Here is a 23840-nt window from a genome sequence, read left to right on the forward strand (position 1 = left end):
CTATTGTCATTACAGTTATTTGGGTTATTAGTGTGAAACTGCAAATGTGCTGAAGCTAAACTTTTAATGTATGAATTAAAAATTTTTTGCACTTAAAATTAGAAATATATCACATCAGCTACAGTCTGTTGTATAACTAAGAGAATGCGTATAGTTTAAATAATATGCATGCAGTTCAGTATTAATCTAATGGAAAAAAATGATTTCCTTAAAAAATACTCAATTTAAAACTGAGTAAAAGTTAAATTTATCTTAAAGAGTAACATCTTGGAATAATCAAGTGTAACCAAACCGCTTGTTTTCTATGTTTTAGAACCTCAAGTCAACACTGTATGAGACACTGAACTTGTGATGAATGGATGATAATCTGTATTTGCATTGCAAAGATTTATGCTTTGAATTAAATCCAACTTCCCAATAAAAATGAAAAGATAACGTTTTTATCCAGTGTTGCAGGCTCAGTAACTAAGATCCAGTCTAATTTCTTTATTCTAATAGTCTCATTCTGATTGATTCTTACATCAATAAGTAAAAAATGCTTCAACCATTGCACTTGGTACTATTACACATCTCTGGTATTAAATGTTAGAACCGTCCAGTCTATACATATTAAGATCAGCTGAAATTGAGATTTGACCTATCCACCTCATTAGCAATGGCTGCGACATGAGAAAGGCTTGCGTCCAGTCCTATAGCAAAAAAAAAGCAAAACAGGATGCAACAAGAACTATTTAATATCTATTAGGATAAGACCAAATAATACAAAAGTAATTCACAAAAAAATGTATTCCTCATTTACGTCACCTATGAAGACTCAGCCCCATCAAACATTTCATTCATCTAATCAGAGCACGTTCCTACTGAGTGTGTTTATCCATGGCAAATATTTACTTCCAGTAATTATATATTCATAACTACTCATGATATAGTACATGATAATACATTTCATACAACATACAGTACAGTACATGTGGGAACATGGGAAAGGTTATTGGAAATGGCTTGTAGAAGCTTTGATACAGCGACATGAAAAGTGTTGCCTGTCTGATGCAATGCAGTTCCTGCTACACACTAACTACACAGCTGTAATTTCTATAATGCATGAACTGTGCCGTGTACACATATGGCAGAAAGTTCCCCATCAGTACTTTATACACTTGCAGAAAATAGTTCATTTTTGTGCTGTCCTTAATGTATAGAAATAATCAGCTGTGCATTTTCTAAGAGAGCAGATGTGTAGTGTCGTTTACAGGGTAATAACTACTGTATGTGCATCTGCTGGTGAAAATGTTTTGACACTGTAAAATCATACTAGCACAGTCCAAGTTGAAAGCAGGCCCCTTTTTTATTCCATGACACTTCATGTTGCAGCTGTTAATATTTCCAAATGCCTGCTTTTTACTGAACCTGACTTAATGTTTAATATAATTATGTTAGTATTGCTGCACTGTAAATTCATGGTGAATTTAGTTTGCATTGAATATAAACAGGTGAGCCAGTACAAACAGTTAAAATCAACAGAATAATAAAATAAAAAAGTAACAGCCATGGAAAGACAGAACAAATGTGTGCTTCAAACTCATCCACACTTCATCCAAAAAAGACAGAGAAACAGAGATTGGTCCAAACTAATAATAATAAAAAAAAAAGAACCATAAAGTAAAACAACAAACATACTACTAAATATCACATCATCACAATCAGACAAGACAACTCACAGATTTTGAAATTACTAGCATTCAAATACGTATCTTCACATCTGTTTCAAGTCTAATACTGTATTTTACTGTAATAACCATCTATTGAATGTTTACGAAGTTCTTAAAGACTCGAAGTGACACGAGGCAAAAACCCTGAAATCAACACGGCTCTAACTCGACACGTCAGGTCTTACCAGGGCGATAAGTATCCTCCTGTTAGATTTCACTCCATAAAGAAATAATTGGCTTTGATTTAATATTCTATTCTGTTTTTATATTACACCGATTCATGTAATAACACCAACAGCCACAAAATGACACACTACTGTGAGGCCTGAAATTCAGATCTTCAGAAACAAAGTCATTGAAACATTTACATGTAGGGGGTAAGTGGGAGAATTTGTAAAGGGAATGAGGGGGGAGGGATCCATCATACCATACAATCCTATGACCACCCACAAGAAATATCACTATTATTCACACTTTTTTCCACCAACTGAAATGTTTTCTTTCACTTTTCACCTGTACAACATTGATGTGGAATGTTAATCCAATAAACCCTAAATATAGTGTGTGCTTCACTTTTACATGAAGGCCAAATGATAACATTGAGTTTAAATCTACCTTCTCCACATTTAACAAGCATGTATGTCAAAACCAGCAGTCAAGTCTTGAATGGCCAAGTAGGATAAAAGAAGACAAAGCCAAACATGTTGAATGTCTATATGAGCTTAAAAACCCCTATTACCTTTCCCTTTCCTGAGAATATAAAACAATAAAAAAAAAATAAAAAAAAGTTGGCTTAAGATGAATCGTCATCAGTTGAAAATACAGGTCACCAAACCAAAAGCTTTATATTCTGATTATCTGGTTTTACAACATCAACAAAAATCCCAACAGACAATTAAATTCAATATTTAAAGTACAGTTTAAAAAAAAAACAAAAAACTTTACCCTTTAATGTCCTACTCAACCACGTGGTAGAGCAAATTTCAATCACTATATCTAATTAAACATGTGGAATTAATCCTGAAAGAAGCATCTCCACATCTACCTGTTTAGGTGTGTAGTTTGTATATTTTATGCCATTACCCATTTTAAAACTTTATTAAATGAGTGGCACCTAATCAATTTGTTTAAAAATTAAGTCTAAGGAATTGAAAAATTACAACTATTTTTATTTGCTTTCTTCTCTGTGTAAACAATAAATGGGTAAGATATTTAGCATGTCTGTATGGAAAATATTAAATATTAAGCAGTCTGTTAGCTTAAAAGAAAAGAAAAAAAAAATGGGGAAAGAAACAGAAAACAGCTTGGATGGGCTAAGTCGGTCCTCAAGGGTTGCTGTCCTGCAGGTTTTGGATGTTTCTTTCTGCAGAACACCTGAATCAGGCTAACTGGTCAACATGATTGGGAAGAACTTAAGCTGTGGAGCCATTTAATTTTAATCAGGTGTGTTAGAGCAGGTGACATCTAAATTGCGGCTTTCAAGGACTGACTTTGCCCTGAGCTAGTGTGACTATCTTAAAGTAACAAAATCTGCCTCCAAAAACCTTTTAGTTACAGAATCAGGGTTGTTGGTGAGTTTTTTCTGGTATCTTTGGGACAGAGTCAGACCAGCTGTTTCACTCTCATCAGTATGCTAACTCAAGCTAATTAGCATTCAATTTATTCTAATTTCATTTAGACCCAAAAAGCAAAAGACAAAAAAGTTTCCCAAAATTTATGACTAATATTTGACTGGGCAATCATTCTTAATTTGACGTTTAATTTTAATATGTAGTTTTTGTGTAAATTGTGAGCCAAATAGCTAGTAAAGTGCATCAACTAAGAAATAAGTGCTTTAGCATTGGGTGACCTTCAAAGCTAAAACACTAAAGACAACATTTCTGTTACGATGCCTTTAGGAACTCATAAAAGGTCATGAAATAATGAAAAGTGGAGCATATTAGTGGCAGTCACTTTGTAAACACAAAATGTGAACCTGCCTGCAAAACTGATGAACCTCAGCCTTCTGCCTTTAGCCATATTATGAATCATTTGGAAATGAACACACGCCGGCTAGCTAAAAATAATCAGCAAAACAATAACAGCGCTTTCAATAACTTTTGACATGAGCATGAACTTTCGAAAGATAATAAATCCCACATGTCAAATTTCAGATAACACACATTTTCAACATACTTGACATTTTTTGTTGACTTCAGCTTAACCTACTGTGTTATAATGAAGGGCACCTAATTCTGAGTTGTGTTCATAATTGATCCCTTTTTTTAGCTCTCCCACTCTGCTGCCTGGCCCCCTTGTCTGTCCTACATTGGGTCGTCGTAATTGTAAGTGGGAGCTGCTGAGTACTGGTTCTGCTGCATGGCTCCCTGAGCAGCCCCCATGGCTGCCTGCTGAGCTGCCTGCTGGACGTGTGGGTTCTTCCAGGCTCCCGTAGCCCACTCCTCCTGAGCTTTACCCAGGCTGCCACCACTGCCGCGATAGAAGTTGTGAACCTGCAAAGTACAGTGCAAGAGTTGGGCTTAATTATTTGTTCCATGATTAAAATGTTCAAGAGAAAAATCATATTTAACTCAAACTTGGACCCAATCTGGTCCACACAACAATTGCCAGTGCCGTAACCCAAATTAGGCCCAAACATGTCTGCTTTCTGGGAATCGAGTCACTGTGGACACCATGACTTATAGAAGGTCATATGTCAGATTCACAAGACAGGCAGCAGTTAGATGCACCATTTCTTTTAATCAAAGCTTAATAAGGGTTTAAAATAATAAAAAAAAATGACTGTTCGCTATTATGAGCCTTGCAATTGTCAATTAGAAATTTTGCAATTGTGACATATATAAGAAAACGCTTTACATCTGTCAATTCAAACAAGAGTAATATGAAGTTGGGCAAATTTCAGTCAACTCTTTAAAAACAAAAAATGTTAAAGAAAAATGTAAAATGCATTGGTCACCTTTGTGAGGGCGATGAAGGAGAGCACAGCCACTGCAGTGAACATGACGGTGGGAATAAGCATTACTACGGCTGAGCCGATGTTGGTGCTAAAGAAGGTGATGGTAGCCAGCCAGCCACTGTGGAGAACAACAACAGTCTTCACACATATAAAGCACCACACGTTTGTATAACATAATGCCAGTAGCCCTGAACACCAGCATCTGTTTTTATAGATTTACATGACATTTGGGGTGAGCCAATACAAAATCCTGTCATTTCATTTTTATAAATATACTATAACATACCCAGTCTCTCTCCTCCATCTACTCATTTTAAAAACAGCTTAAACTTTACTAAATAGGTTGAGAAAACTGACTAATTGAGATTGTGTCTCATAGTGACCACAATTCAACCCTAATAAATATCTATGGAAGATTTTATGCTGATTTTATGCTCAATCCTCCTCACAACAATTAAAAGTAACATAACTGTCATTTGGCTGTGGAAGGATGTCCATTGCTCCAACATTTAAAAATCTATGCCAGCTGAGTGGCATTAATCCATCCAAACACACTTTAAGGTTCTATTTTCTTTTAATTTGTCACCCATCTTGACACTAAACATGACAAATATACAATGTACATTACACTTAAACCATTGAAAGCTCTTACCAAACTCCCCAACCTGGAATACCAACAGTCTGAATAATACTGATCACCACCTGAGCCATGAAGACGAAGAAGAAAGCCATGAAGTTGAAAGAGCTGTCCGTCCTGCAGACAGAAAAATCAGAATAAATTTAGTTATCAGAAGACCTGAAAAAATATTTAGTATGCTCAAAATTGACATGCTTACTTAAAGGCCTTATAGATGGGCCTAAACCAGCACACGTAGGAACAAGGGGTGAACAGTATGAGCCACAGGAAGGCCATGCCGAAGTTTGTGGCTCCGCCACCTCCGCACATCCAGGCCAGGCACCCAATCAGATTTACAGCTAGTGTGGCAGCGTTCACTGTCGATGTCAGAGAAATAGTTAGGATACAAAACAATTATGTTTGACACCAAACTGTCACAGAAGACGTGGGCATGAGGACCCGAATGAGGCAGGAGGTAGAACAGTGCAGGTAAAAAGGTTTATTCCTAAAATTTAATTTACAAAAAACAAAAGACAAAGCTCCGGCATGTCATGGACGAGAAAAAGTAACAAACTGTGGCATGAACAATGACTGAAAACAGAACACAACAGAAAGCAGAAACCAAACAATGAACTCACAAGGAGGAACTGAAAACCATGGACTTAAATACACAGAAAGACACACTAGACACAGGTGATGTGAACAAATAATCAGACCAGGTGCACTAACGAGTAGAAATTAAGAAAACACAGAGCTAAACATGACCCTAAACAAGAAACCAAGAACATAAACCATGAACATAACAAAAACCAAACACATGAAACAAGAACATAAACCGTGAACCATGACACAAATATTCTAAAAAGGGTCTAAATTTATTGTTAACCCCCCCACAACTGCTGTGTGTAATATGTGTAATTTGTTCTACATCAGTGGTGGCCAACGTCTGTCCTCGAGAGCCACAATCCTGCAGGTTTTCCAAATTTCTCTCCTCCAGCACACCTGACTCAAATTAAATGTCTTGTGGTTCTCCAGGACCGACATTGACCACCCCAGTTCTACATGAATAAAAAGTCCTCAATTCTAAATTTCTCCTAAAAAGAGAAGAACTGCCACAGATCTCATAACAGCACTTTAAAAGAAACATTTGACGTGTTTTGAGTGTATTTTTAACAAAATTGGTGTATTAACATGAAACCTCATTAGTCTTAATGTTCATTGCAGACATATAAAATTAAAATATGTTATTATTTCATCGTTTAATTATTTTAATCTTTTAAAATAGCTATCTTTTGCACTTTTTGTTAGATGGACTCTTTCATTAGTTCTTTTATTTTACCATATTCTCTACATTGTTATAAATTTGATCTTTTTTTTTTCTTTTTTACTCTGGAGCAAACTAACAAGTCAAATCTGTTGCACTTGACTGCAGCCCAGCAGCACATCCACACTGTAACCTGTACTTTTACCAAGTATCTAAGACAGTTTTAGATCAACTTTATGTCTGTTATTGAGGTTCAAATCTTAAATTTACATCAAATTCAAATTGAATGTAATCCAGTTCACCACTCACTATGACTATTTACAAAAAGATATTAAAATGAATATAAGTACCATAGGTAACAAAAAAAACAAACATTTAATAACCCTAACACTTTCCCATGAAAAATTAACATTATTACTTATTACAATCCCTCTCAGAGAAATACAGTAAAATCTACAGCCAGGTAGATCTCCGGCAGTCTGTTTTCTGTGGGGTGTATAAATGATTTCTAGAAATGATTTGCTTTATTAAACATGACAAAGGTTCGAGATTTAGCTGCAGAAAAGCAAAAACTCAAAGAGATGTACATTTTCTAAAAGTGTGTTTTGTTTTGTTTTAGTTGATTATTGCTAGTTTTATTACTACTAGATTTTCAGAAAACCGTTAAGCTGCATAACATCCTGTGGATTTTGTGGCTGTTCAGAACTAATTTTGGCACACACTGTGAAAACAGTAACTGGTAACGCTTATAGAGAATCACAAATATGATGAAATAAGGATCATTGGGCCAAACTTCTATTATTCATAAATAAAATGATATTTAAAACAGATTAAGGATTTTTTTAAGTTGAACCTCACTGAAGTTTTCACATCCATTTTTTGGTATTTTTGGTATTAGTTATTTTGGTATTGTCTCTGACAGGTAATCATGGTCAGGTGAGCTAGTTTGAAATTATGGCGCATCCGATTTGTAAACAGAAGTCTGATTTTCCGAATATCTGACTCAGAAAGTCGGGAAAGACTCACTAGCTCCAACTTCACCCATTAAATGTGGCTACTAATTCTAATGCTAATTCCTAGAATACAAATGTTCTGCTCTAATATTACAGCCACAGTAATGCGGAATTTACCATTTAACAAACACAGCAAACTCTACTCTAGAACCAATGTACTATTACCAAAACTACACTAAACTACTTTCTCAACAGACTTACATTTTGGTTTTCAAAGGGCAGAACCTATGTGATAATGGAAAAAGACACCAGGATGCATGTGTGACTGTCACAAATTAGCATATTACTAATGTCTACTTTCACAACTTGGTGTTTGACAAATGATTCATTTTTATCGCTGTTTAATCTGTTGGTTCATTTCTCCAGTTGTTTGGTCCATTTGATAATAATGAAAGTGTAATTATCAAATGAAAAGACAGCACAGTTCCCCAAAGCCCATCATGTCTTCAAACAGTCTGAGCCTGGGACAATATAACATCTCGACTTTAGGGACTAAAGAGAGAAAATAATCAGCATGTTGCTTGAAAACTGCTTCTTGATAATCAAAAATACTACTGCTGATAATCTTCTGCCAATCAATCTGATCAAATTAAATGAGAACAATAATTATGAAGAACCCTAAATAATAATACATGTGCCAACAACACTGAGTCTGCTGGAGTGATGTGAGACCAGTTGGTCTGGTCTCCCAACTGTACTATGTCTATTTGCATGTCATTGTTTTGGGTAAAACAAAAACACAGCATGCGGAGGCATTCATAGGTTCTTATGAAGTGTTGCAAGCAATATAAATGCAAAAAAACTCACACCAACTTATGTGGTTCTGAAATTGCATGAATATAGAATTTCCTGTACAAAACACAACTCCTACATGTAGGTACACTCACAGATCCAAAGGTAGTAGAGCCTCTTGCACATTGTGCGCCGTTGGTCTGGGATTTCATTGAAGTCTTGGTAAAAACATGGCTTGAGGGGGATGAATCGAGGCAGGGGAGGGAAGTTGTTTTCTACACAGAGACAGATCATTTATTGCCAGACAGATCAATATTTGCCATATATCAAACTTATAAGATATCAAATCAAGGCAGCTTTATGAAAATTTACCCTGCATAAATAAGTTATTTTTTAACCATTAGGCTACAGATTAAAAAAAAAAAAGGATAGAAATGCTTACCAGCCATGATCACAGTTTACTATTTTCCTCCACTTGCAAACAGCACAAACTTCAAACTCAGCTCCCTTTCAGACAAACTGCAAGGAGAGAGTCGTCTCATTAAATACATCATTTACCAATACTCCACTCCTTTCACAACAGGCCACAACCCTCTACAGGCCTCGATCACCACACACCTCACTCCAATGATAATAAAAGAGAAACTTCCCATCCTAAAATGAGTGGATGAAAGGTGATAACACGCCCTGTCAGCGCATCCTCCATCACTGAGCATCGTTTTCTGAACAGGCAGAAATAAACGTATTTTCTTGACCACGTTATGGCTGTGTAGTGCGAGCGGCGGGGCACAGTGTGGCCTTGTTGTCCCTTAAATTTACCTTATGCCCAAGGAGCGCAAAATAGGCGTGTTAACCGGTCTGCAAGGTTTATAAATTGAGCTCTATGTAGTTGGTGGACAGTTTATTTCCGTACCGTTGCCCGGAGGGTATAATCAACCACCTCCCACATAATCTGACTGTCTGTATCCCTCATTGGAAGTGCATATCATGGTGGATATATTGTGTGAAGGGCATCTTCCTGGCACATAGAAAGCAATATCTTCCGCAGAAAACACACCCATTCAGGTTGATTTTATGTGTTATGGTGCTTGGGCTGTTCTAAACGTAGATATTCATCGGCGGGTGGCAGTGATGCAGCAGTGGGGTACGGTGAATCGTGATCGCAGGCGATGGAGAAGCGTCCTTCAGCCTGCGCGACGCGGCGCATCGGTGCTTCATCCGGTTACGCGTTGGTCGTGCCCAAACTCATCACAATAAACAACGCAGCCTACAGATTTCGAGGTTTTACTAAAGCCAGACTCTGCTTTATCTTAGCACAATCATTCTCCTCCTCCCCTGGCTGGAGTGTAATGAATAAAATGCAATGATTGAATCTTACCTCCCGTTTACTCCGAGAATATCGCTAGAATCCTTTCATTCGTTTCAATTGCATCCTATGATTTAATCTGCATAAAATCACGCCGATGGAGGGACCCAATTCTTCTGCTCGTCATACAGTTATGTGCCCTTATTTCTCAAATGATGAGCCCAGGAGTCAGAGCGGTCACGTGACGCAAGGTCCTTTCTTTACGCACGCACCCCCTTCGCTGCCTTGTATCCGCGCGGGAGGACCAAGGCCCCGGGAACAACGCGGGATTTGTCGCTGGCATAGGCCGTCCAATCAGAAAGCGGAAACATTTATGTAAACCCCGCCCCCTTTTCCTCTCTACCCAGTGCTGAAAAATAAAAAGATGCATTACACAACCTGACCTGATAGGTCGCCTGAATATAAATATTCTGTGTAAATGCTACAACTGATGTGTGATTCTAATCTGTGTTTATAGATTAAAAATATGCAAGTTCTGTAATCTCAAAACCTTTGTGGAATAATCTGAGCCACTATTGTTTAGGAGTTAAGGGATTTAAGGGCATATCTTGACATTGTAGAATTTTATTTAGCTTATAAGACAGAATTTTTAGCAAGTAGGGAAATCTATTTACACAGGTACCAAAAAATCTATAAAGCATCTGCAAGCATGAAGTTGTAAGGGATTTGTTAAACTTCAGCTACTTAAAGCTGTTCTACATGCATTTCCTACCTTAAAACTCAGGGCTTCTGTCTCATTTTGATGGCACACTGACATTCATTATGAACATTCCTGTAGATAATAAATGTCAGTTGCCCTTCAGTGTTTCAGGGCTAAGAAAGCGCACTTCATAACTTTCTGTTTCCAGCCCGGAGCATTACACAACAGTTGTGTTTTGCTTTATGGCACCCCATTAGCATCTTGATACCAACAAATTGTCCACTTTGGATGTGAACTATGTCTGTTTCAACAAAGAAACCAAAGAGAACATTTTTGGAGGAAGACAGGACAAAAAAAATGTGAATGTGACAAAGCAAGACATAAGATAAGAGTCAACACTGGACTGATTTTTATAGGATGAAGAGAACTCAGACAAGAGACAGGATGCAAGTTTGATGCCAAAAGGGTAGAGTGGTAGCCTAGTGGTTACAGAGGTTAGCTTGGGTCTGGAAAACTTGGGTCCCCCAGCTTGGCAACAGAGGTGAACCACTGTGGGCCCCCGAGCAAGGCCCCCAATTGTTCCCCAGGTGCTGGAAAAATGGCAGCCCACTGCTCCTAGTATAGCTAGTGATGGGTTAAAAGCAGAGAATGAGAATTTAATATATTGAATATGTTTGAATTCTTGAATTTTAAAAAAAAAACATTTTCCTACATTTGAATCATTAAGTATGTTTTCCCTGCTAAATTGCTTTAAATAAAACAGAAGAACTGCAGTTAAATGTCTAAATTGTCATTTTTCCTCTTATAAGTTCTTGTAAACATTAAATATCTTTAAGCATGTGACACCAAAACCTTAAGTTCTTAAAGGTTAGTCTTGCTAAACAAATTATCATGTCTTTGGGGCTTATTTTCCAGGCTGCTTAACTAGTGTGTTTAGTCGAGGTCACTTAGTGGGGTAACAGGCATTCAGTGGTCAGGCGTGTGTGTTCTCACAGCTGGCTTAAATACATTTATAATCAAAATGTTAAAAGATTACACTTGTTCTCCTAAGTCTGGATCTGCCAGATGCTTCTTCTACAGAATTATTCTTGTTGTTGCATTAACATGTGAGCAGCATTGTATTGTAGCTGCTGTAACTGGATGATATCTCAGCAGAATATGATATACGGATTGTAAACTGACTCACTGTTTGTAGATTTCATTGTGATTAATTTCAGTCTGTCTGACTGAAAAAGAATGAAAGGAGGACATTAAAGCATGTGACAGAGAAAAATAAAAATGTTTTAGCAAAAGCTTTTCCTTTCTACAAAATCATTGTGAATGAAAGCACATGACATGTAGAGCTAAGTTCATTGAACAAATGCTGAAGTGTGTGGGCTCTGTCAAAGATAAAAGTGCCTAACACTTTTACCAAAGCAACTGCTCTGCCTTCTGTGAATTTCTTTCAGTTGTGTTTGCAGCTGCAGATAAAACTGCAGCTTAATAAAAGAAGAAATGATCAACAGGGATACACAGCAAACTATGAGAATGTAATAGTTTTCTCTTATGTGATTGTTCCACATTTTACTGACGTAATGGAAAAAATAGCATTTTAGGAGGAGTTATCATATGCTGGTGTAGTGTGGAAACCTATATTTTAAAAAAAGAGAATGGTATTTTTGACACATTTCCTTTATCTGCCACATATTGCTCAACATCTGCATGGGAATGTAAAGCACACTATTAAAATTAATCTTAAAAAAGGAAGACTGAGTGAGTTTTAGAGGGGTAGGTGAGTTGTGGTGGGGTTTGGGGGGGTATTGTGGTCTCTGGGGTTCTTGGCCAGAGCCACTGGGGTGGGCGCTGACCGGTGACGGGTGGCTGTCTGGCCCTCTCGGGTATCAGGCCAGGCCTTCTTTGGTGCGTTGGGTGGCTGCATCCTTATATCTTTAGTTTCGCTCTACTTTTTTTCTCTCTTTTCTCTTCGTTTCTCTCGAATTGGCAATAAAACACAATTTTAAAAATAAAAAGCTAAAATAAAATAATAATAATGAATATCATTTGAGATTGAAGGGAAGCCCCATACCAGCAGCTAGATCATCATTCTGATGCTGGATAGGACAGGTAAAACGAAAAGAAAAGAAAGTAAGAAAGCGAACAAGATTGTTGCATTTTCTTTTTGACTCAAACGACTAATGTGTGGAAAAACTGGTGAAGCGGTGGCACTTTATTTGTAGTGCCCGCTACTGTATTTCACTGGTTTGAGGCGGTACAGTATGGCTTAATTCCGGTTAGAGAATTAGGACTGGAGAAGGAGGCCTTTAAGATTCTTTATTGAACATGCTGGGGTTTATAGCTGAATATGTGTTGTGTGGGTTCATGTGGTCGTGTGTGTTCGTGTGATGTTTCCGTGGCTGTAATGACAAACAGAGTAAACAATAATGAATATGTGTACATAGTTGTTGTAAACAATTACAATAAACAGGTAAGTATTTAGCAGTCATATGTAAACACACAGACATATGGTATATGCAACAATACTGCTGTTCGGCTACATAAAGCGTATCAAGAGCACAAAACAATAAAGAGCACAAATATAAATTGGCTCGGCAAGTATATGAGGTCTACTATGCGGCGACCGAAACACGTGCAAAAACGTAGCAATAAACACATTATAATTAGCAAATACAACAGCATAATATAAGTAGAGCACACTCGGGAACATATCACTCACTTTATCGTCCTTTACGCACGGAAAACATGTTCATTCGGCTTTAATGCTCCGCTCCGCTGAAGCACCGAGCTGTCATGCACGCACCGCGTGCTCACGTGGGGGAGAAAGGAAAAAGGAGCTGGCGGTATGGAGCAACAGAAAGCCGGTCGCTGGCGGGCGCCTTCTGCTTGGCTTTCTTACAACTGGTCATTTTGAAACATTTAAATTTTTAGCTGCGATCAGCTGCATGCTGCCTTCTGGTGCACTTTTATTACCTTTGGCTTCAAGGTTTAAGTTCGAAGGAAATTTTCATTCAAAGTTTGACATGAAATGCATTGAAATTTATTCGTGATGTAATAATGAGCAGTAAATTAGAGCTTATTCGTTTATTCTTCTGTGTCTTGTCTGCTGACAACGTCCCCATCCTTCCCGTTCAAACAGTGAAAAGCCGAAAGCACGACATATTTCCTGCACTTGAATGCAGCAGTGCTTTAGCTAACGTGACGTTAGCTTTTCCTGTAACACTATGAGTTGATCAAACCTGCAGGTAACAATAATAATGATGATAATTTTAAATGAATTTTAAAAGTCGTGTCAGTGAAGATATAGGTCCCATGCTAATGTTTTTTTTCCTGAATACAATCAGGAACCAACAGAAGAGTGAGATAATGCCGTATATGTTGTTAATGTTACAGGGTAGTAGACAGCTGTCTCTCAGCTAATGTTAGCCGTGTTTACTTAGCTTACCTATAGCCCCCTTCTAGTTAAGAGGGGATAAAGGTAAATAACAAAATGTCCCTTTAAATGAATATTTAGGGGATGCGGATTGATTGTGCGTGACTTTTGTTAATGTTGACCGTTCCAGTAAATGTTAACTGTTGAATAAACCAACATGGTACCTATTGCAGGAAGTGACATGGTTTACAGCTGGTGTTCTGTCAAGTTATGCATCCCTAGCAGAAAATGTTTCCCCGTCAAATATTGAAAAGAGGAACAGATAGCTAAAACAATGATAAACATGGCTGCTTTTATTTAGACCAGTGTTTCTCAAACCTGATCCTCGGGGACCACTGCCCTGCATGTTTTAGTTCTGTCCAACTCCAGCACACCTGATTCAGATTAATTGAACTGCTTGTCAAGTTCTTTGCAAGTTTGCTAACGAGCCATTCATTTGAGTCAGGTGTGTTAAAGATGGACACCTCTAAAACATGCAGGGCAGTGGTCCCCGAGGACCAGGATTGAGAAACACTGATTTAGACAAATATGAGCACGTGAAGCATTTTGACCGTAAATACATAAACAAGGTTCAAGACTAATAACTAACGAACCAACTCACAATAATAGGGTAAAGCAATACTTAACTGATAAAACTATGTGCAAGACTGAAAATAAATGTCAACATATATTTTATAGTAAAGGGGAAAAAAAACTATAAATTATTCTTTAGATCAGAGGTAGGCAAGTTTGATCCTAAAGAGTTGCTTTCCTTTCCATAGGTTTCCACACACCTTATTTAAATGAATGAGTTACTGAGCAGAACCTGGCAAGTTGTTGGATCCATTTATTAAGAATTAGGTGTGTTAGAGCAGAGAAACATCTAAAACCCGAGGACTGCAGCTCTGTAGTCTGAACCTGCCTACCCAGCTCTAGACTTAACCCCTCATATATGCTGGCAAAGTTTGTTTGTTATACTGTTTACACATTATGTAATATTTTTTTGTTTTGCTGAACCCGCTTTTCTTATTATCTGTGTGTGTAGAGCTGGGAATGCAGCCACCGCTGCCACCTGAAGCAGTCAGAGAGCTGGTCAGCTCCTGTCTCCACAGAGACCCAATAGCAGCAGACCTTCGCTGCAGCCTGTTTGTTGCTGCTGCAAAGAACTACAAGAGGGACTCTTTGCTCAGACCCTTCCCTCCTCGATACATAAGTGGTGACAATAAAGATTTTGAGGAGCTGGTAAGAGCTAGTGACTGTTGAAAGCTTCTTTGTATCCTGTATTGTAGTTGTTATACTTACATGTCAAAAACTATTATAATTTTGGCTTTCCTAATTTTAGATATTATTAGCAATGTAGCAGTAAGTGAACTGAGCAATTATACCTTTTTACCTCTTTATTCTCGTTAAAGAATACATATACACAGCAGTATCTAGGGCATGGATCTCAAGTTCTGGTCCTTGAGGGCCACTGTCTTGCAGGATTTAGCTGTTTCGCTGCTGCACCACACCTGATTTAAATTATGGGTCATTGTGCAGAACTTGACAACAAGCTGTTGGGTCTATTCAATTTAAATCAGACGTGATGGAGCAGGAAAACATCTGAAAACTGCAGGACTGTGGCCCTTGAGGACCAGAATGTGAGATCCCGATGTAGGGACAGCATGATAAACAATGTGCTGCTAACTTTAGCCTCCTTTGAAGTTGAAAAACCAAGGATTTAAGCAGTGTGAACGAGGAATCCCCGACTCTGGCCCTCAAGGCCCACTGTCCTACAGACTTTAGATGTTTCCCTGCTACAACAAACTTGACTCAAATTAATGTCAGACTTGGGGCCTTGAGGACCAGGGTTGGGGATCACTGGTGTCAACTATACACACTTAAATCATTAATATGTTTGCAGATGGTTAAGAAGCAGGTAAAAGGGCCAGGTAAATGTTTCTAAAGAAGAAATAATGAATTTTGATGAAAAATGTTAAAAGTACCTTGTGTTTATGGTGTTAGTCCAGACAATACACAGTGTTGAGATTATTTTATTATATTTGTTTGCCTTTTTGAAACAACTTATCAGGGACTGGATTCAGTTGACATATTAATTGAATACAAGCGATAACTTTCAAGAGCAGGAAGTTGAATTTGTTATTATTTGATTTATTATTTATGCTTAACTTTTGAGAAGTCCACAGTTAAACATGATAAGAACATTTAGGTTTACATTGTACAATTTTAGATTTGTAGTTCTGTCACTACAGAAGTCATTTACAAGGTTTGACTTATGCCATTTTAAAATTATCCCCAATTTTTCTCTTTTTTTTTGTTCTTTAGTTGGCAGATGTAAACTCGTTGCCTGGTGTGAGGGATTTGGTGAGACTACGACCTGGACAAGGTGATCATCATCTGGCTCTTGCACACTGGATTCTCTCCTCAAAGAGTTTTGCAGTGAAAACACTACAGAAAGATGAGGTACTTCAAATGCAAATGCATTAATCACAGCGTCTCTTTATAGTCTGTCTAAATATGTTAAATGTTCCTTTCTCTGACCTTTACCAGTACGGCAAGCTCTGTAACCTGACAGAAAATGAAGGGATTTCTGCACCTGTGCCAGACTTCCTCTTTGAACTGGAGTACTCTGATCAGATGAACGCCAGGTTTGAGAGGATGAGAGAAGGAAGAGACATTTTCTATGCGTTCCACGGGAGCCGGCTGGAGAACTTTCACTCAATCATTCACAATGGGTTGCACTGTCACCTCAACAAGGTCACTGCAGGAGAAAACACTGAAATTGTTCCTTATAGAAATGCATTATGTAAAATAATTATTTATTAATCACTTCTTAGTAAAATGACCTATGCATGTGCAGAACTCGGTGTTTGGAGAGGGCACCTACCTCACCAGTGACCTCAGCATGGCTGTCCTCTACAGTCCCCACAGTAGCGGATGGCAAGAAAGCATCCTGGGTTCTCTGCTCAGCTGCGTCGCCTTGTGTGAAATCATCGATCATCCAGATGTTAAGTGCCAAGTGAAGAAGAAAGGTGTGTTTAAACACAGTATGTGATTTATGTAACTCTGGTGCTGAACTCAGCGTGTTAAAAGCCCCTGCTCATTTTCAATATTAGATTCTGAAGTCATAGACCGGCAGCGCTCACGAGCCAAGAACAGCGAAGGAGGGGATGTACCGCAGAAATACTTCATCGTCACCAACAATCAGCTTTTACGAGTCAAGTACCTGCTTGTTTACTCTCAGAGGAAGCACCTGACCAGGTAAGAATCTCCTGAGATTAATGTAAATGCTGTGTTGAACCACGCAACAGTTACAAACTGCTGAGTTTGCAAAATGATGAAAAATGCCGGTTGGACATGTTGCCAGTTTGCCACCTCACATTATTCTGCCATGATAATGTGAGAAAACTACCTTCCATCTGCAGGCGAGGATGTTGTTCGGGCTTCAGTCTGTCTCTATGTATGTGCCTGTGTAAATGGACTAAAATATATATGTAAAAGAACTTTTGCTCATGACTTTGACCAGCCATTAGAGGCCAATGAGAAACAGTGAAACATACACATGACTGTACATTTTAATTAAATGTACAGTCATCAAACTGTCTTATATTTTACACAAATATAATAAATCACTTCAGCTTTTGTTGCTACTTTAACACAAATAAACAAAGTCTAAATAAAAACTGAATTTTTTATTACAAGTTTGAAAAACATAGAAAAATAATATAGAAAAGATTTAATTAAGTAATATCTTTCTTTCACTTTAGTATAAATAACTACATTACATTTAGGCCTGCTGAGCATCAGGTTTTGAATGATGGATGTTCCTTAGCTGCATGGCTTTTTCCTCCCCTTAGGAATTCCCGCAGCAGCTCGTGGCTCCTTAGGCACCATTTTGCCATCATGATGAGTCTCTACCTTCTGCTGCTTATATTCATCGGTGCCTTGAACTCCACCACCTTTGTATCCTTCTGGAACAGACTGTTCAGGTGACGAGGCAGCAGGAGAGGCGGCCTGCAGTGCCTTTCTGATCAGACTGACTGGAGGCCTGAGCAGGTGTTAAGGTTTATTCACATTTACACTGTTTCTTTCTGCTATAGTTCTTTTCTATATTTTTACAAATAGTCCTAATTACTGTTAATTCACAATAACATATTTTAGATAGCAAAAATGAAGATGCTGTTCTATATTGAGCCTGTTCAAGTAGGACCATTTTAAGAATATTATTCAATGTTCCTTCTGTAATTTGTACAGTTTAGTAAACACTCTGTTTCGTGGCAAATCTCTGCTGCTGTGTGTTTTTAGTCTTCTGAGGATACATATAGTTTTACTAACCTGAGATGAAGACAGAAACATGCTGCAGGCTCACAATCATCTTGTTGAAGCAATTCCAAGGTAATGCAAACTGTCTATTTGGAAGAATGTCAATAAATTTCTTTTAATTTGAACCATTTCTGGAGTTTAAGTGAGGCCACTCGCTCTGTAATCTTCTGTAGTTTTCTATTGTTTTTTATGTTGCATTCAAATGTTAACACGGGTCGCCTCTAACAGAAGCACATTTATTACAGCTAGCACACAGACTCTCCTCTGTTATCCCGTTTTTATCAGTGAAAAAAAGTCAGGCGGATATATGGGATTGATAACTGAGGCGGCCTGCTTTGGTGACAGATTGTTTCGTCCTAATAGATGCCTGATCAAATTATGTATATTCACAGAAGCCCAAACATGAAAGCAGGAGATTTTTTTTTCTTGTGGCAGTAATGTAAGAGGGTTGAGGTTCATAATGTCACACAAATAAAATAAAGACATCCTGTTAGCTAGACATTTATTGGTAACTTATTTAGCTATAGCTGCTTATATAATTTGCAGTGCATAGATAATAGATTATACAGTCAGTTAAATGAGCATAGTCAGCTTGTAATTGGCTTTAACAATAGAATATATAATGGAACTAGTCTGATTAAACTTTGGATGATATTTAAAAAAAACCACAGCAGATCAAAGATGGAGCTGACCAACCAATTAAAAAAAAGATGAAAGTAAATGCAGGTTCCTTCTTGCGAAATCCTTCAGATAAACTGTCTCTACTTCAGTAGCTGTCCACATTTGAAGGCCAGAGAACAGACTGTCCATTGTTGGTCCACACTTCAGTCCCTTTCTGTTCAACTTCATTATTGCTACCTCATAAACTGTCAGTTATTCAATAACCATCACCTGAGAGGTGGGAAGCAATGCAAGAAAAACACCCAAAATGGGAATGGGAAGCTCTTAAATGCAGTGCAGTGGTTCATCTAATCCCTTTTACACCAATGTTATTTCACTTTCCAGCCTCTAATCCAGGTTAGCTAAAGTGGCGTGTTTATTCATGATGTCACTCATTTTGCAGGAATTTGGTCGCAAACCAAAGTAACAGAAACGTTTATGTGTCTGGAAGTCATGCCACAGCCATCTATCCAGAGGATCCTGAGATATTTCAGTGGGGGTTTGATAATAAGAGCTCACGCTGATCACATGTAAGTTAGTGCTATAGTTAATAAAAAAAAACACCTTTTTACTACTTTTTAAGGACTTAGTGGGATAAACCTAGACCCTGTGATAATCTATGCACTTCATGCATCTTTTCAGCTTTTAGAATAGAATAGAATAGAAATACTTTATTAATCCCTTCGGAGAGTCCTCAGGGAAATTTGGGTACCAGCAGCAATACAACACCAACAGTAAAGCAGGACAAGCACAAGACACAATATATACAGGTACAAAGCAAAATAGAGGCAAATAGAATGCAATAAATATAACAATAAGATAAGTTAAATAAAACAATATAAACAAGCACTGCACACAGTAGAGGTGGTACAGCTCTTACTGCTCATAGCTGGTACATTTTATATCAAAGTGCCAATGAGGAGTTATTTACCTTTACTTTATGATTTACTTATAAAGTTGTTTTTCAACATGTGCAAAAAAATGTGCATGCAGCATATCTACAAATTATATAATCACATTAATGATAATAACGACAATATGTGTTTAAACTGATTGTAAAAAGTGTACATTGAAGCAACAGCTTATTTTACCTACTGTTTTTATTACGTCTGTCCGCTAAGAAAGGAGAAAAGAAGCCAAATCACCCAAATATATCCTCTTATTTGAAGCAACAGACCTAGATGTAAAGATATTCATACCTCTTCCTTATTTTCTTTTTTAGTAATCTTTGAATCTCTACGATATTCTTTTCATCCGAAGAATCAAATTTATTTATAAAAGTACTTTTCATACAATAAAATGTAGCTTTACAAGTGCTTTACAGATTTTAAAAAGACATTTAAAAAAATACCCCATTAACTCCCCCACCCACCACCCCATCTTCATCACAACACATACAAATACACACACACACACTCAGATGAATATGTGACTGAGCACAGCAGAGCCAGGTAAGGAAACACTATCACATGAGCCATCTGCATAAGGAGTCGACTGGACCACAGCAACCAGGGCGCCGACACGGGCAGCAGCCAAAAGACCAATACCACGGAGGGCGCCCCCGCATGTGTGGCCAACACGACCCCAGCGAGAGGACCTCCTCTGAGGAACACGAAAAATACGCAAAATTAATAAAATACAAAAAAAAAAATAGTAAAAACGGTAAAGACTAAAAAGAGGTATGATAAAAAAAAAGTATTATTAGTAAAATATAAAATGTCCCTAAAACAAACCAGGTTACAAAAAGTAAATATCCACACTAAAACAATAAATACTAAGTAAAAGCCAAATTTAAAAGGTGAGTTTTGAGCTTGCTGTTAAAAACATGAATGTTCTCTGCAGCCGTGAGGTCGTCTGGCAGGCTGTTCCAGAGGAAAAGATGCCTTCATCAGGACACGTGCAGCTGAATTTTGTATTAATTAAAGAGCCAAAATAATTTTTGGGGGAAGACAAAGAATGCATCAAATGAACCCCACTTTATTATTCCTATTTGCATTTGCTCTGATATTAGTTTTTACAAACCTGCAGATTCCTCATAGTTCACATTTGTTGTGTTTGTTGTGCAAATTATTTAGACATAGTCTGAAAGAATATTATATTAGCATCTTAGAAAATTTATACCATAAAGAAGATAATTAAAATACCTGTAGAAGGTCACATAAAAGTAGTTTAAACAAAATCCTGGAATCCTAAATCCAGACTGATCATCCCCATCAAAGTAAATGAAATCACAGACAGGACGACTGCAAGTTTATTTCTCATTGATTGAAATACAGATTATTTCACAAATATTTATTCAGTCTCAAGTCACAAAGCTACAGTTCACATTATAAAATGTGATTGTATAAAACATGTTTAAGATATTTACATAGTTCTAAGATAGCTGCCATATTTTTTCCCTACTACACAAGTTAGTGAAAAGTTCCTCTTGGTTGTTGAAGAATTTTATGAGGAATTTTCTGCAGGAATTTTAACAGTCCGGAACCCAACACATAAAATGTCCCCCGCTGTTGCTCTAAAATGAAAATAAACAACAAGAATACGATTAATAAATTTAGTTTAATGCTACAATAAATAAAACAGTTCTGCAGTTCCACCTACCTGTAGGTCGCTGTGGCACACATGAAGTGGAAGTGCTCTCAGTTGATTGTGCATACATTTCCCAAAGTGGTGCAGACAGGTAGCATCAGATGGGGTGCAGGTATGAGGGCAGGATGGGCGCCTCAGCATGAAGCAACTTGAGCAAGAGGTGTGCTGGCAGGAGCCTTGGCATGCTTTCTTCTCCAGAGATACAAATCTACAGAGCAGGAAATTCAGGTTTTTGCTACAAAAAATTCAGTATACAAGGCAGCAAGAAAAAGGTTAGAATATATTTGTTTACCTGGCAGAGCAGATTGCAGAGGGGTTGGCTTGACAGTACTCCTTAGTGCACTCTGGGCTACAGCTCTCTGGATTCAGCAGTTCAATTACTGCACAAAGCAAATTCATTTCAGATTATTCAATCTTTTAAACCCATACGTCTTCTCCTGAACAGCAATAGTCTCCACTTTCGTAACACATAAGATATCATATCGGTAACTGTGACAGCTCTTTTCATCATTGACAGATAAGATGAGTAATTATGTGAGGAGAAACCTTTGAATCAAAAGGAGCCTTGACCACGTTATCAGTCCTCACAGCTCATAAACAAAATGTACCACATTGGCACCTTTCCCACTACAAACACTTGCAGTGATGGAGTGTGTTTTTACTCTATTTTGAGTTTAGTTTGAGCATTTCTAGTTTATTTTCATTACTTATTCATTTGCAGAATAAAATCAAACCCAAAGGTTTTGCTAGAGATTTTTTAAACAATCAATAAAATAATACAAAACTATGCAAACTTCAGTTGTTGCATCTATTTTTAAATTTACCGAGACACTGTCCTCACTTTGATAATGACATATTGATCCATTGATAGTTAATAGCTGGGTATAAGACACTTTCTCACCTGGCTTACAGATCCCTTTGCGTTCTGCATCTGGTTGGTCAGCTGCTGATTCCTGATAAACACACACCAGTCCCTCATCACACTTTCCTAGATAGTCCCACGTCCCTCCACAGGTCTCCCCCTCTGTTCTGGCACACACAGGGCAGCAGCCGCAGACGCCTGTGGTGACACCACCTTTACACTGAAGTTTCAGCGTCCGCCTGGAGGAGCAGTGAATCCTCTCGCAGGGCGGGCAGTGAAGAGCCTGAAGCTGCTGAGTCTCTCCGGTGGAAGTCTCCTTTGACCTCAGTGCCCCCAAGAAGGCACACAGAGAGAAGAGCACCCACATCCGTGATGTCAACATGTTGTTATTCTAAATTAGTAGCACCCATCAGCACTGTTTATATTCAAGACACATCAGAAGGACCTTGTGCCACCTCTCTTCACATCAGCAGCAGCCAATGAATGAGGGTCGGGGGGGTAATCATCCCCTCATCTTATCATCACACTATCAACAGTCTTATGAAGCACACCTACAGTCAGGTAATGACCTATTTCTCAAAAGAACAAAAGGATTAAGACATCAGCAGGTTATCAGATCAGGATATCTCGTAAGTGCATCTGGAAATAAAAACCCTGGCAGGAATGTGTGCACAACAATAAAAGAAGGCCACTGTCGCTGCAGGTTTTCATTAGTTTGCTCATTTCTTTTTCTTTTTATCTTGCTTCCTGTTTTTTAAGGGTGGTGAGCTTCGAAAGAGAAACACTACGGTATGCTACAAGTGGTTACCACATACACACCTCACTCCACACTAAAATATCAGTTTCATTGTAACTGTGCTTTTTTCTGTATGATCGAATTTATACCATAACTTTCATTTGACATTATTTAACTTTTTTAAAAAGGTTTTTGATGAAAAGTTCTTCTATCACCAAATCTCACTGCTTACTTTATTATATTTCAACACCGATTCAACTAATTTAGACAATTAGATGTTTTAGACTGCAAAGCCAAAACAAGAAATGTGCCTAAAAACTGATGAAAGAAAAATAAATTTAATTGTTCCTTGATATGTTTTAGCTAAGATACATAAGAAAAAAGAAAACAAAACATTATTTCCATATTTCCACATCCAATATCCAAAGCATGGGCAACGTTGCATTACCTGCACCAGTACATAGTGGTAAGATATATATATATATATATGTGTGTGTGTGTGTGTGTGTGTGTGTGTGTGTGTGTGTGTGTGTCAAAACAGCTCTGTCTCCCCCCACGCTCTAGCACAAACGTATGTAGACATTAGTGGCTACACACATGAACACAGTCACATGGAGGGATCCAGACTTCCTGCCTCCCCTCTCCTCAACTCCAACATCTGCTTTTCATAAGACGGCTGTTTCTTTTCTGGGAAATTCCAATTTGATGACTCTGGACTTCATGAATTTGTTTACAATCCAAACTCACAGCCTTGCTCTGTTACCACACTAAACTTCTGTTCCGCCCAGGGTTGCCCTTCTGTCCTGACCACTGCCGGACCGGCGTGGCTAATCAGGAGTTTCAGGAGGATTTCCGGTGGGATGCATCTCATCCTACCAACGTTTCAACAAGATAGTGCATTTCGGCAGAACACCAGACTTTAGGGGTTTATGGGCGTGTCCTTACTGCACTTTGCAATAACGTTTTCA

At 38.0% G+C, this 23840-nt stretch overlaps 3 protein-coding genes across 3 annotated transcripts; 1 reads left to right on the top strand and 2 right to left on the bottom strand.

Moving 5' to 3' along the window:
- Positions 1–716: 716 nt before the first annotated feature.
- Positions 717–9878, bottom strand: scamp5a (secretory carrier membrane protein 5a). The gene is made up of 7 exons (XM_041996789.1): positions 9669–9878; positions 8733–8809; positions 8446–8565; positions 5502–5658; positions 5318–5419; positions 4666–4783; positions 717–4201 (listed from the first exon to the last, which is right to left on the bottom strand). The coding sequence occupies exons 2-7, from the start codon at positions 8737–8739 to the stop codon at positions 4013–4015; spliced, it is 693 nt and encodes a 230-aa protein (XP_041852723.1). The 5' UTR covers positions 8740–8809; positions 9669–9878; the 3' UTR covers positions 717–4012.
- Positions 9879–13451: 3573 nt separating this feature from the next.
- parp16 (poly (ADP-ribose) polymerase family, member 16) lies at positions 13452–18150 on the top strand. The gene is made up of 7 exons (XM_041998103.1): positions 13452–13535; positions 14748–14944; positions 16028–16165; positions 16253–16459; positions 16563–16734; positions 16819–16963; positions 17560–18150. The coding sequence occupies exons 2-7, from the start codon at positions 14756–14758 to the stop codon at positions 17693–17695; spliced, it is 987 nt and encodes a 328-aa protein (XP_041854037.1). The 5' UTR covers positions 13452–13535; positions 14748–14755; the 3' UTR covers positions 17696–18150.
- A 2877-nt stretch (positions 18151–21027) lies between these two features.
- si:ch73-330k17.3 (IGFBP domain-containing protein) lies at positions 21028–22815 on the bottom strand. The gene is made up of 4 exons (XM_041997492.1): positions 22176–22815; positions 21567–21654; positions 21287–21482; positions 21028–21200 (listed from the first exon to the last, which is right to left on the bottom strand). Exons 1-4 carry the CDS (start codon positions 22516–22518, stop codon positions 21156–21158), a joined length of 672 nt encoding a protein of 223 aa, XP_041853426.1. The 5' UTR covers positions 22519–22815; the 3' UTR covers positions 21028–21155.
- Positions 22816–23840: the final 1025 nt, after the last annotated feature.

This window comes from Melanotaenia boesemani, chromosome 10 (assembly GCF_017639745.1).
Source record: "Melanotaenia boesemani isolate fMelBoe1 chromosome 10, fMelBoe1.pri, whole genome shotgun sequence".
Classification (NCBI taxonomy): Eukaryota; Metazoa; Chordata; class Actinopteri; order Atheriniformes; family Melanotaeniidae; genus Melanotaenia; species Melanotaenia boesemani.

Bases quoted from the DNA above. Each gene is read 5' to 3' on its own strand.
- parp16 (XM_041998103.1), top strand. From the start codon at position 14,756: ATGCAGCCACCGCTGCCACCTGAAGCAGTCAGAGAGCTGGTCAGCTCC. The intron at 16,735-16,818 runs GTGTGTTTAAAC...TTTCAATATTAG, and splicing joins GTGCCAAGTGAAGAAGAAAG to ATTCTGAAGTCATAGACCGG. The intron at 16,964-17,559 runs GTAAGAATCTCC...TCCTCCCCTTAG, and splicing joins CAGAGGAAGCACCTGACCAG to GAATTCCCGCAGCAGCTCGT.
- scamp5a (XM_041996789.1), bottom strand. The intron at 5,420-5,501 runs GTAAGCATGTCA...TTCTGTCTGCAG, and splicing joins CCCATCTATAAGGCCTTTAA to GACGGACAGCTCTTTCAACT. The intron at 4,784-5,317 runs GTAAGAGCTTTC...TGTTCTCCACAG, and splicing joins ATTCCAGGTTGGGGAGTTTG to TGGCTGGCTGGCTACCATCA.
- si:ch73-330k17.3 (XM_041997492.1), bottom strand. From the start codon at position 22,518: ATGTTGACATCACGGATGTGGGTGCTCTTCTCTCTGTGTGCCTTCTTG. The intron at 21,655-22,175 runs GTGAGAAAGTGT...TGCTTTGTGCAG, and splicing joins CAAAGGGATCTGTAAGCCAG to TAATTGAACTGCTGAATCCA. The intron at 21,201-21,286 runs GTAGGTGGAACT...TTTTCATTTTAG, and splicing joins TGTGCCACAGCGACCTACAG to AGCAACAGCGGGGGACATTT.